The sequence below is a fragment of the Camellia sinensis genome, unplaced genomic scaffold (genome assembly GCF_055761805.1).
Source record: "Camellia sinensis isolate YWXY unplaced genomic scaffold, ASM5576180v1 Unanchor4, whole genome shotgun sequence".
NCBI classification, from domain to species: domain Eukaryota; kingdom Viridiplantae; phylum Streptophyta; class Magnoliopsida; order Ericales; family Theaceae; genus Camellia; species Camellia sinensis.
The window spans coordinates 4840707-4853096 of NW_028129277.1; the positions used below are offsets into that span (position 1 = coordinate 4840707).

At 34.9% G+C, this 12390-nt stretch overlaps 1 protein-coding gene across 2 annotated transcripts; it reads left to right on the top strand.

Moving 5' to 3' along the window:
* The first annotated feature begins 1894 nt into the window (after nucleotides 1-1894).
* Nucleotides 1895-11465, top strand: LOC114304015 (outer envelope pore protein 16-3, chloroplastic/mitochondrial). Of its 2 annotated transcripts, none has more exons than XM_082912608.1 (3): nucleotides 1895-2084; nucleotides 2931-3365; nucleotides 11115-11465. In XM_082912608.1, exons 2-3 carry the CDS (start codon nucleotides 3035-3037, stop codon nucleotides 11261-11263), a joined length of 480 nt encoding a protein of 159 aa, XP_082768734.1. In that variant the 5' UTR covers nucleotides 1895-2084; nucleotides 2931-3034; the 3' UTR covers nucleotides 11264-11465. The 2 variants fall into 2 exon arrangements, with proteins under 2 accessions (XP_082768734.1, XP_082768732.1); XM_082912606.1 differs by having other exon boundaries at nucleotides 1901-2084; nucleotides 3022-3365.
* Nucleotides 11466-12390: the final 925 nt, after the last annotated feature.

Below are 12390 nucleotides of genomic sequence, written 5' to 3' on the forward strand. Positions count from 1 at the left end.
CCAACCAGTAATTCTAGTAGAAGAGGAGGCAGTTTCATCCCACGCAGAAGGTTTTTGAGTAGATGAAGAGCTTTCAAGATCTATTTGGGCAAGTTTTCGATCTAAGGGCATACATTCTGCAAAAGCCTCCATAACTTGTATAAATGGAGGAGGGTAAATATGGCTAATAAATGCATGGAAGTTCTTTCGAGACTGACCATCATTGTTCAAAGCCTCTTCGTATACTTCATCAATGAAGGAAAAGATTTGGTTAGCCATTAAAGATGTATCAATCCCTTGCTTGCACATATAATGGAGGTAAGGACCAAACGCAAGAGGAAGTTCAGTGTTTTAAACATTGCTTGGAGACGGTTATACTTCTAGGATAATTGATTACCATGCACATCCTAGGACATGGGCAAAACGCATTGATCCACTAATATTACCAAGTATTGGCTATATTAGTGCGGGGGGTAATGTTGGCTATATATTTTGTACAAACCTATCGCAGCTTGACACATGGATCATAAGGGGCAATTAGGGGAATCAGTAAAGGTCTCTAATCATCAACAGACGCGTGGCAACTTGTAGCAGTGACAATGGATCCACGAAACATGGAAACAGTCAAGGTACCCAAGATGACGTGGCCAAACAGTTGCTTACAATTTAAATTCAAATTCAGGAGGGAAACCCAACCGTGAGAGTGGAATAGTGGAAGCAAATTGTTCAAAGCCATACTTAGTGATCATGAAGATCACATTGACAATTATCACCTACTTTGACGCTTATCAGCCACTTCGACGGTTATCTTCAGAGCCTATAAATAGAGGAAAGTACTGATAATGCAAGGACCCAGAACCAGATCTAGAAACCAGTTTATTTATTTTACATATTCCAGTCCTTTAAATTCTAGTCTTTTACTTTCCTGTACTACACTTCAAATTTCTAGGAGTAATTCTAAAGTAGTTTGTTGATGTAATCCCCTTCGAAGCTGTGGAAGTGCGAAGGTACTATTGTAAACTTTTATTTACTTAATGAAGTTTGATTTTTGCCACTATTTTTTCCTCTTTCTTTTACTTTCATTAGTCTTCTTAATTTTTTCGTAAAAACTAAACCACTAGTAAAGTCCTCTTCATTGAGGCTAAAAGAATTTTGAAGCAATTGTCTGACTAATTGGTTGACATTTTCCTAATCTTTGTAAGGACTTATTGATTTTTGCTGGCACGCTCGAATTATATTTCTAACCTTTGAAAGTAAAAAAAGTCAAACAGTTCTTCAATCATTATCTATGTAAAATATAGAGAGACCCTTTTTCTTTTTCTTTTTGTGTGTGAATAAGAAGGGATACGATTTGTTTATATTTATATAGGACTCGTGGAAGTAGATATATGATTTTTAGTATTCAACTCTAAAAATAAAGAGATAATTAATTTATATAGAATTTTTCATGATTTTTAGAAAATATAATAAATTTAAAAAAGGAAAAATTAAAATTTAAAAAATAAAATAAAATATCACATTTTAGTTAGGGGTCTTTTGGAAAGTAACTTTTTATCAATTTTAAATCACATCACTTTTCACATTTTTTACTCATAAAAAAACAAAATAAACTTAAAAAAAAAAAAAAAACCAACTCCTTAATAAAATTGTTAGTACATATGGAATTATTTCATACATACGTACTAAAGATTTTTCGATGGGAAAATTGTCATACTATAGAGAGTTGTCTCCTTTTCTTCCGATGTACCAGAAGGTAAAAAAAAAAAAAATGTTTGGTAGTTTAAAATTTTGTGGTTTAAATGGCTTAAATTTGTCAAAACGACGTTGTTTTACACTCAAAATTTGTCAAAATAATATCGTTTTGAGTGATTTGAGCCATTTAAGCCACAAAATTTTGAGTTACCTAGCATTGTTGAAAAAAAAAACACAGGTTGGTCTCGACCTAACCATGGTTTAAATTTTACTAGGGTTTGGGCATTTTGCGTTTCAATTGAACTGTTCGATAGCTACACTTCAACAACGTCTCTGCTCTGTCCCTCTTTTTCACTCACTCCCCGATCTCCAATCGTCACCTACACAGATCAATTTTTGCATCTGTCTCTGTAGTAAGCATCTCTCTCTCTCTCTCTCTCTCTCTCTCTCTCAATATATTTGTATAGATAATTATATGTTATATGGACTTGAAAATTTTGATCTTAGGGTTTTCACGCATCGCGGAAACGACTCTATCTCAATCAAACCAGAAAATTAGTGCATAGGGTTTGGATTGCTAGTTATGTTCTTCAATTTCTTTAGATTTGTGCATTTGTAAGCGAAAGAGATATTTATTTTGAGAATCACTAGTGCATAGCGTAAACAAAAGTTACATTTTGTTAGAGATTTATTTGTATGCACGACACAAATAACGAAAAACAAATGTTTCGATTTTCTTTTCTTCACTCTGGTATCCAAATTTGTGTTGGAAAAATGTCTTTCCCTTGGGAATTTACCGAATGTATCACATTTGCTCTTTCATGTTTTATTTTTATGTTCATTTTCAGAACATGCGGTCTCTGCATATCTCTTGTTCTAATTTGATAGGAGACAAGTTTTGTTAGTTTTGGCTGAGAAATGGCAATTGTTTTGTTCACCAGAACAGAACCCTTTACGCGTTTTGTTTGGTTGGGGGATTTGTGAAGAGATTTGAAAAGAGAAAAGGAAAATGTAGGTGAAATGTGAATAAAATATGCATATATTTCAACTACTTTCACACACATTTTCTCTTTCCTTTTCGAAATCTTTTTCCAAATTCTCTAACCAAAAACAGTGTTAAAAGAAAAAAACGAAAAGAAAAAATGTACCTTAATGCAAAATCTACTAAGATCAGGGTAGAAACTAAAGTGATCATGTTTTTGAATGTTACCTGTGTTATATTATACCCAGTTGTTTATTTTGTCTGGAATCCGGTACAGATCATCTTAGCAAAATCACTTCACTTTGATTGCTCAAGTATTGCCCTCATACTGATGTTTCAATCTATTTGCAACATTGATCATTACCTAGTCAAAGGAGATCTATGGATCCTTCAGAACTTAGGTATTTGGAAGATGATGATACCCCAATGATGAAAACGATCAAGGGTGCAACCACTGGTTTAGCTGCCGGTACTATTTGGGGTACCATAGTTGCTACTTGGCACGATGTGCCTCGTGTTGAAAGAAGTGTTGCACTTCCAGGGTTGATGAGAACCCTCAAAATGATGGGTAACTATGGGATGACTTTTGCTGCGATTGGCGGTGTTTACATAGGTGTAGAGCAGCTGTTGCAGCATTATAGGATGAAGAGGGACTTTATCAATGGAGCTGTTGGTGGTTTCGTTGCTGGGGCTACTGTTCATGGTTACAAAGGTGACACTTTGTCTTTGACGCATTTAGATTGCTGTATTATTCTTTTCCTCTTGTGAATTTTGTTTAATATTGTAACACGTATTTTGGTGGTTGTGACATTTTTATGGTTTCATGAGGGAGAAATGTTTGTTAGGAATTCTAGTCATATGGAAATTAATGGATGCTGAAGAAATTCAGAGTCTATTCATTTCATTCACAAATGTCTATTACAAGGAGGTTATATATAAGAGTGAGAGATACAAGTTGTACAGTTGGAATGTGACTAACTTGGTAACAAACTCAAAAGTCTAGCTACTTGACAAGTTACATCAGCTGGACTATATCCAGCGGCTGTTGCTTCAGCTGATACTCACACTTCATGAACAGCTGCTGATGCTCTATTGGCTTCTGCTGTAAATGCTGCACATCAATTGGCTGCGTCACTTTGTTATATACACTATCACATGCATCTTTGTTCTAGTTTCACTAGCTTGGTATGGAATGGGTGATTTCCAATTTCGACTTCTATTTCCTTTGTTGAGCCTCAATATCTTCTATATTATTTATGGTTCTTTGCATTTTCTTGACCTAACAATAGGAACTGAATCTGTGCATTGTGGATTCACAATCCACTGCCTTAAACCACTTGGCTACACCCGGCCCCATAAACGATTCAATTTTAACCATTCACCATTATTTCTTTCTTATCTTATTTTGAGATTGCTCTTCTAGAAACTGAAAGGGGTATGGGAGCATATCTTTTATTTGTTAAGAAAAATACTTAGGAGACTTTATACTTCTTGTTGTAGTCATCAGTGAATTGAAACTTTTGTGGATTGCTAGATTCATAGTTTGCTGTGTTTCTTAGTTCTTAGATTAAAACTGCACTTCTTCTTCTTTCTTTTTTTTCCCTATCTTTTCATTTTGTTTAAGTGTTTTTGTTTATTTTTTTTTTTGTCATGAGTTTGGACTAGGAAGAGTATTTTAGTGTCAATTTATAAGAATAAATGAGATGTCCAGAATTGCAACAACTATAGAAGAATCAAGCTGATGTGTCATATAATGAAAGTGTGGGAGAGAGTGGTGGAACGTCAATTGTGAGATATAACAGAGGTGCCAAAGAATCAATTTGGATTTATGCCTGGTAGGTCAACAATGGAAGCGATCTATCTTTTGAGAAGAGTAATACAAAAATATAGAGAAAAGAAAAAAGACATTCATATGGTTTTTATCGATCTTGAGAAAGCATATGATAGAGTGCTTCGGGATATAATCTGGTTGGTGTTAGAGAAGAATGTCTTTTTTATCACTATAATCTGGTTGGTGTTAGAGAAGAATGTCTTTTTTAGAGAAGAAAAAGGTGACAAAAGGTTACATTGACGTGATTAGGGATATGTATGAAGGTGTGATGGCCACTATTAGATCGCCTATTGGAAAGACAAGTGAATTTCTGATTACTGTGGAGTTACATCAAGAGTCAACCTTAAATCTTTATATTTTTACTTTAGTTATGGATAAGTTGATGAGAAATATTTAGAATGATGTGTCATAGTGTATGCTTTTTGCAAATAATATTGTGTTAATGGATGAGACTAAAGAAGGAGATAACACTAATTTGGAGACTTGGAGAGAAGCATTTGAATCTAAAAGATTTAGGATAAGTAGAACTAAGACAGAGTACATGAAGTGTAATTTTAGTAACAGTAACAATGGAAATAGAGGAGAAGTGAAGATTGAGAACTAAGAACTACTTAAGAGTAAACATTTTCATTATTTAGGATCGATTATCACCACGGCTGGAGAGATTTGCGCGAATGTGGTCCATAGAATTAAGATAGGATGGCTTAAGTGGAAGAGTGTGTCTAGCGTACTGTGTGATAAATGAGTACCCACTATACTAAAAGGAAAATTCTATAGAATGATTATTAGACTAGTGATGTTGTATGGGACGGAATATTAGGCAACTAAGAAACATGTAGATAAGATGAGTGTTGTTGAGATGAGGATGATAATGTGAATGTGTGGCAAGACTAGAAAATACAGAGTTAGGAATGAGGTATATTTGTGAATGGGTAGGAGTAGTAATGATAGAAGATAAATTGAGAGAGAACAGTTTGAGATGGTTTGGTCACATACATGTAGCAGCGAAGAGATACAATATAGTGGCAGTTGATGGAAGTGTTAGAGGAAGGGTCTGACCTAGATTGACGTGAGCTAGTATAATAAATAGATATATGAAAATCCTTAATTCGACTGACTAAATGGCCGTTAATAGAGTTGAGTGGAGAAGAATGATTCATGTAGCCGACCCCATTTGATGAGACTTAAGGCTTGATTTGGTTTGGTTTAGTTTGGACTAGGAAATATGGTGGAATTTAGTTTTCAAAATTATTACTTGCTTAACTTGTTGAACCTTAATATGATGATTCAATGAAAGAATTCTCAAATAAGAAGCATATGATGTTGAGTTTGAGTTTGGCTTAAAACATATGCTAAAACGATAATATGGGAGTTTTGTGTTTGTCATTTGATTGAATGCAATATGGTCAATTTTTCTTAGATGATTAAGTTTACATTGGGTGATTATTCTTTTGGGATAGAGCTTTTGCATTGAAAGAACTCTCAAGTGATCAAGATGGTGCGAGTGTCCGAAACTTCATTGCATGCCAGAGTGCCTCTCACTGCTCCCACAATCTCTCTCGCCATATCTGCAGCCTGCAATCGGTGTTGCGGGAGCGAGAACCTCTGGGGGTGGTATAACAGGAGGCGGTGCGCCTTTGCCAGCACGTCTACCTCTACCTTTACCGCATCAAGTTCATGTCGACATCCTATTAAGAAGCAAACGCAATCTCAAAATAAACAATTTAACTCATCTCGGCAAGATACTCACACATCACTCCAACTTAACAAACTACCAAAGTTAACAAATTAGATCACACTCACTCCACATAAACCTAACATTCACACCACTTAATACATAATCGAGCTAAGTCTATAGACATTACTTGCTCTAGAATTCTCTTAGAATTCCAACTAGAAGCAACATTAATCAAGTGTGTTTCCAATGAGATCTCTAAGTTAGTTAATAGATACCAAGCACTATCCGTGAAGCTTAACACCATACCCAAATAAGATGCAACACATAAGCATGGTATCATTTAGGACACAAACATGTAAATGTCCTCACCGTGCGAGATAAAACCCATTGTGGTTAAACCACTTCCCACGAGCCCATGGTTTTCACATCTAGCTAGCTAACATTAAGTTGTCACACTCCGGATTTCCAAGATCTAACCCATGTGAATAATCCAATACATAATAGACAAAAGGACAATTAATAAAAGAAAATAAAAGGGTGAACTCTCATACATGCTTAATCAACATCATCCATTCCATAACATAATTCCATTACATACATCCTATATTTAGATTCTAGGTGAAATAAATATAAAGTATGTAAATCAAGCTATTAGAGTTAAGTGTATGGTAAAGTTGCCCTAAGGCTTACAAGACAAAAAGGGTACAACCCTTAATCAAAAATGGCTCACGGCCTAAATAAAATAAGGACCCTAAGCGTTAACATCAAAAGGCTCCTCAAGCTCAAACACACATTTTGGGGCATTGCCTCAAATCCGAGGCACACTATGAACAGCTAAAAAGATTTCAGTCACATAGGGTGGTGAACATCTACCCAGTAGAGAATATTTCATAAACCAATACAATTCCGCAAGTATAGATGATCAGGATGCTATACAAATATAACATGTTTAAGATGTTTTGATTAAACCACCATTTTTCCAACATCAACACCAAGACTCGGTGAATCCCCCATGTGTCTGCCAGTGGTCATTGCTAAGCACCTCCTAAAACTAGTACACAAACTCACAAGTCTATAGGGTTTTCACACACAATTTTAGGGTTTTCTCAAAATAGGTATCCATATGCAATTTGTTATAATAAAAATAAGTTTGATAAGAAACAAGTGCGAAAACCCACCAAAATCACCAAACCTTGATCTCAAATACATGCTCTTTCCAAATCAACAACATGATGTTAATTTTATACTGAACTACCACGAGTACACCAATAAACTCATATAGAGTCTAAGAAATAGAACCCTACCTCTTGTAGAGAAAAGGAGAAGCTAGGAGCAATGGTGAATGTGCAAATCAACTTTTGGCCGAAAATAAAACAATGCTCCCGCCAAGCTTTGCAATACCAGAGAAGGAGATGGACATCAAATCCAAGTCTAGATGCCTCAAAACCAAGGTTGAAGCTCCTAAAACGAGATCAAAATCTCACAAGAGAGAGAGCGCAGAAAGTTGGATCAAAAGTGATATTTTCGTGCATTGCTCTGTTTTTATATAGTGCGGGCGCGATGGTCTTGGCCACCATCGTGACTTAACTCGTCATGACTCATGAGTGTTGAACAACACAGACAAAAGTACTAGAAGGTGGTTTTGGTCGTGGGCGTGAACCCAACTTGCAGGCGGAACCATGCAAATCGCGGGCCTCCATCGTGGCCCACCGCGGGCCACACAATTTCTCAAGGCATAAGGACCAGAAGATTTGTTTTGGTTGCGGCCTGGTCGCAGGTGCAATCATTCCCAAAACAGACTCTCACTTTGTTTTCCTAGGACAGTTCTAAGTGTAAATTACGACTTCAAACAATATGCAAAGTACCAAAAGGAGTAAATAAGATAATAACATCACTCATCCATTTACAAGCCCACAAGTGTGTCGAAGCATCCATACAAGTCGGTTTCAAGTTGGGCTTTAGAATCAGAACATTACAGATCACCAATTGGTTTTTACTAGAGGAGGTGGCTATCAAAAATATCTTATTAAATGGAAAGGTCGTCCACTTTCAGATTGTATTGGATCACTGATGATGAGTTTCGTCGCCTTGACCATGATCTTCCCATGCTTTTAACTTGTCGGGGTCGAGTCTTCTCAAGCCAGGGAGAGATGATGAAGACAAGTGGCAGCATAATACTATAGTCTATAAACAGCATGACAAAGATGCTTCTAAGGCTCAAGTTTTGATTTGGCACGTGTTAGATGATGCCAGGCTCACTTGGGACCTAGGATAAATTAATTTGAGTCTTTCATCTATTTATATTTATGTTTTAGGGTCAAGGGTATTTTTGTAATTTGCCGAATATCTGAAGTGGGTCTCAATAATGGGTTGTTGTGTTCACCCATGGGTCTTGGTATTGGTTTAATATATTTATGAGTTTTATTTGACATTAAATAGGTTTTAGAAGTCAGATTTTGTAATAGTTTCCTATTTTGGTCCTAGTTTGTTGAGGAAGTCTTCTAGTCCTACATAAAGCAATCTATTGCTTCTAATAAAATAACAATCAGAATTTATATAATTTTTAGAGCTTTGAGCCTCTTTAGGGTTTGTGTGATGCAATCCAACCCTAGGTGTGATGCCTAAGGGATTCAAGGCGTAATTCATAGTTTTCATCATCCTTTTTATCTTTTCCTATTCTGTTCACAGATTACTACTTCCAGCCCATAATTAGTCTTTATTTTGTCACCAAATTCTTGTCTCCTTAAGCCCAAACCATTCATGACCAAACCCTAAACCACCCTTAGCATTATTTCACTAAACCTAACCCTAAGTTAGCTTAAACTTGCTTCAAACCTGTGTGCGTTGCATCAGCTTTATTTCAGAAGTGGTTATGAAACATTGTTAGGGAGCCTAATTCTCTTGGGCATTTAGTGATCTGATGCAGGTGTGGAAGGTAACCAGATTTGTGGGTTCCAAACCAGTGCAAGTAAAAATGAATCAATAGTGTCATGGTAGTTTGTATTAGTGTTGAATCTGCCTTGTTTTTGACATTAGGTATTCTTGGGGTATTTTATCATGTGGACCTTGTCTTCTTTGCTCTGAAGCTTAAATATTTTTATTGATAAGTTGATAGCTCTTTCTTTTCATATTTTTTCTTTGAATTTTTGAATTTTCAAAATTTAGTAACTTTATCCCGATTGTTCTTATAATTTCTTCCAAGTTTAATGTGCTCTTTCTTCTAATGTGCACCTCTTAATTGCTTTTTAAGCCTGGTTGAGGGGCAGGGGAAATAAATCTACTATTGATCATGAAATGGGGAGGAAAGAGCCACATGAATAAATTTTTGTTTCAAATTCAAAAGCAGTTGAAGGAGATTTTGAAATTCAAATTGACATAACAATTATGGACTGTTGATTTTGGATTATAATAGATGTGGCATAGAGGAATACACACGGGAACTAGGATATCGTTCTAGTAGACAAAAGGGCTTTCGAATTCACAAGAAAAATGAAACCTTGAACCCGCAAGGAAGAGAATTATGAAAATATTATTTGAGTGGTGCTACATCCCCTGATTTTGTCCCCCCAATTCCACCTCTAATGATGTGGTCCACTCCCATGTGAAGTGGTCTAACACTCCTCTCCCTCTTATATCTATCTCTCTTAATTCCACATTATTAGATTTAGAGGTGAAATTGGGGGAGCAAAATTAGGGGGATGAATCATTATTCATATTATTTATCAAAAGTTGTATTTTTCATAAGACTTGCATAGCTATTTATAATAACCTAACCCTTGGAGACCAAGTAAACTTGAACATGAGAAAATCTGAAATTAGGAAACAGTAAACGAATTTAATGTTGGAAAACAAGAAACCTAAAAATTAGGAAAATAAAATAAATCCCAGTTAAGAAACCTAATGATTCTCTAATATTTATACTAAATTACAAGTTTCCTAATAAAATCTCATATAAAAAAAAATATTAGAAGTAAAAATGCAGAAATTCCTAAAATCTTGTCCAACTTCAAGATGTGCATTCCATCTATGTAATGAAGACGATCTAAATCCATTAATATTGTGTGTTTTTTTTTCTTCTCCCTATTAGATATTGTTTCTTTTTTATTCCGGAACATGGGTCTCTTGATCCAAATGGTTCCTTTTCTTGCAAGTTCTTTCTTCATTCCGTCTTATCAAAAGTAGTTAGTAATTTGTCTGAGAAACTCGACCTATGCAATTCACTTCAAGGTGAAAGACTTTGGTTAGTCCATCGCACATGTTATGGTGAACATTTTTTTTATGCTTCGAAATTGGAGGAGAAACCAAGTGCTCTGAAAAGATACTGATTTGCGTAGTATGTGCAAAGCAGCATTATGAGGGAAAATTTGTTCATCTTACACGGTGTCTGATTTTTGTGGCCTTCTTGTAGAAGATTGGATTAGTATGGTCATCCAAAGGGATATTATAACAAAGGTTCTTGGGTTTTGAGAGACATGGCAAAAGGTTGTTAAGGATCTCCACTTTGTGAATCTCTATTGGGATGATGTGGAATTATAATAGAGCAACTCAGAAATGGGAGTACGGCTGCATACATCGTGCCATCATCAAACCCTGCATTGTATTGCTTTTTTTGTTTTTGTTTTTGTTTTTGTTTTGTGTGTGTGTGAATGATGGGTTTTGGTTTGGATGTTAGAGCATTCAAGCATTGGTTGCTTGTTTAGAGACCTAGTTTTTACCTTTTTTAATCTGAGCTACAGCAGTTGAGGAAATTTCTTTAGTTTTTTTTATTTTTATTTTCTGAACTTCTATGGTTTTAGAAGTAACATAATTGACGTTATATATAGGTCCATGTATTCTCTGATCCATGTTTGTCACATTAGCCATCTCTCTAAGGGGGCATTCTTATATTTATTTTGAGTAAATTGAAATCATTACTGTGGTTAGTTTGGCTGACGGTGGTTCAATTTCTGCAGGAAGAAGCATTTCAACAGCAATTTCAGCAGGAGCAGCACTGGCAGTCACTTCTGCATTGATCGATGCTGGGGGTCAGACCACCAGAATTGATAACGGGAAGGAGTACTACCCTTACACCACAAAGAAGAGGCCCAATGTCAACAACTAATCTCTCACTGCTGCTATTGAGAAAGAAGAATTTGGCATGTCGGTCTACCCGAGATGAGAGAACTGATTACTGTTTGCTAAATTGGCTGTATGTTTTTGGAGATGTATCCTACTCTTGCATTTTCTTTTCTTGGTGTTTACTTATTTTATGTTCTCAAGAGTCTCAGGACGATTTCAATAAAATGCTTTCTCTTTTTTGTTTATACTCTTGTATGACTATGAGTTATTATTTCCCCGTTTTGATGATTACAACTAATTTGAGGGTTCTTAACTTAAGGGTACGGTTGCATATAGTGTTGTTTTTTTATCGTGTGCTTAGCAACTTGGGGAAGGGGATATAGGCCATGATTGAGGCTTGAGAATTTAGTGGAAAATGTGGGAGGGATAAGGTGTGTTCTCTTGGAATGCTATCAACAATAAGTTATTATTATTTCTAGTATTGGGATCTTTCCTGTTATTTTGGTATGTTCGAATTCTGTTATTTTGGGGTGTTTAAATTCTTCTTGGGCCTCCCAGCCAATATATATATAGATATATATATTTGGTTCCAGGTTTTAAAAAATAGTTTTCAGAAAATTTTACTTATTTATTTTTCGTATTTTAATGTTTTCAATGAATTTTTTTAATATTTTAAGTATTTTTTTTTTTTAATTTTTAGACACACTTAACATAAATACATTTACAAAGTATAATATTTGTAAAAAAAAAATCTTTAAAAAATGCACTAAATATCGAAAAATACAAAAAAAAATATAAAAGTTTAGTACATTTTTATATTTGTGTATTTATTAATTTTTTAAAATATTTTTCGTAAATATTTTATTATTTAGATACATCTAAGTAAAGTGCATTTAAAAAAGTAAAAAATTACTTATAATTTAAAAAATATTCACTAAAAACAAAAAATTTAGTTTTTAAAAAATTAAATTTAGAAAACTGAAACCAAAAATACTATTCTCGGACTTTTTTAATTTTTATTTTTATTTTTTGACTAAAAAAAGTAAAAAATTAAAATGTGTTCAGTATGTATAAAAAAAAGAGTATAAAATGTAAATAGTTGAGTTTTCTAACCCTTACTTTGGATTGGCAAGACCGCCATCCCTTCCAACCGCCAGATCTATCTGTGTG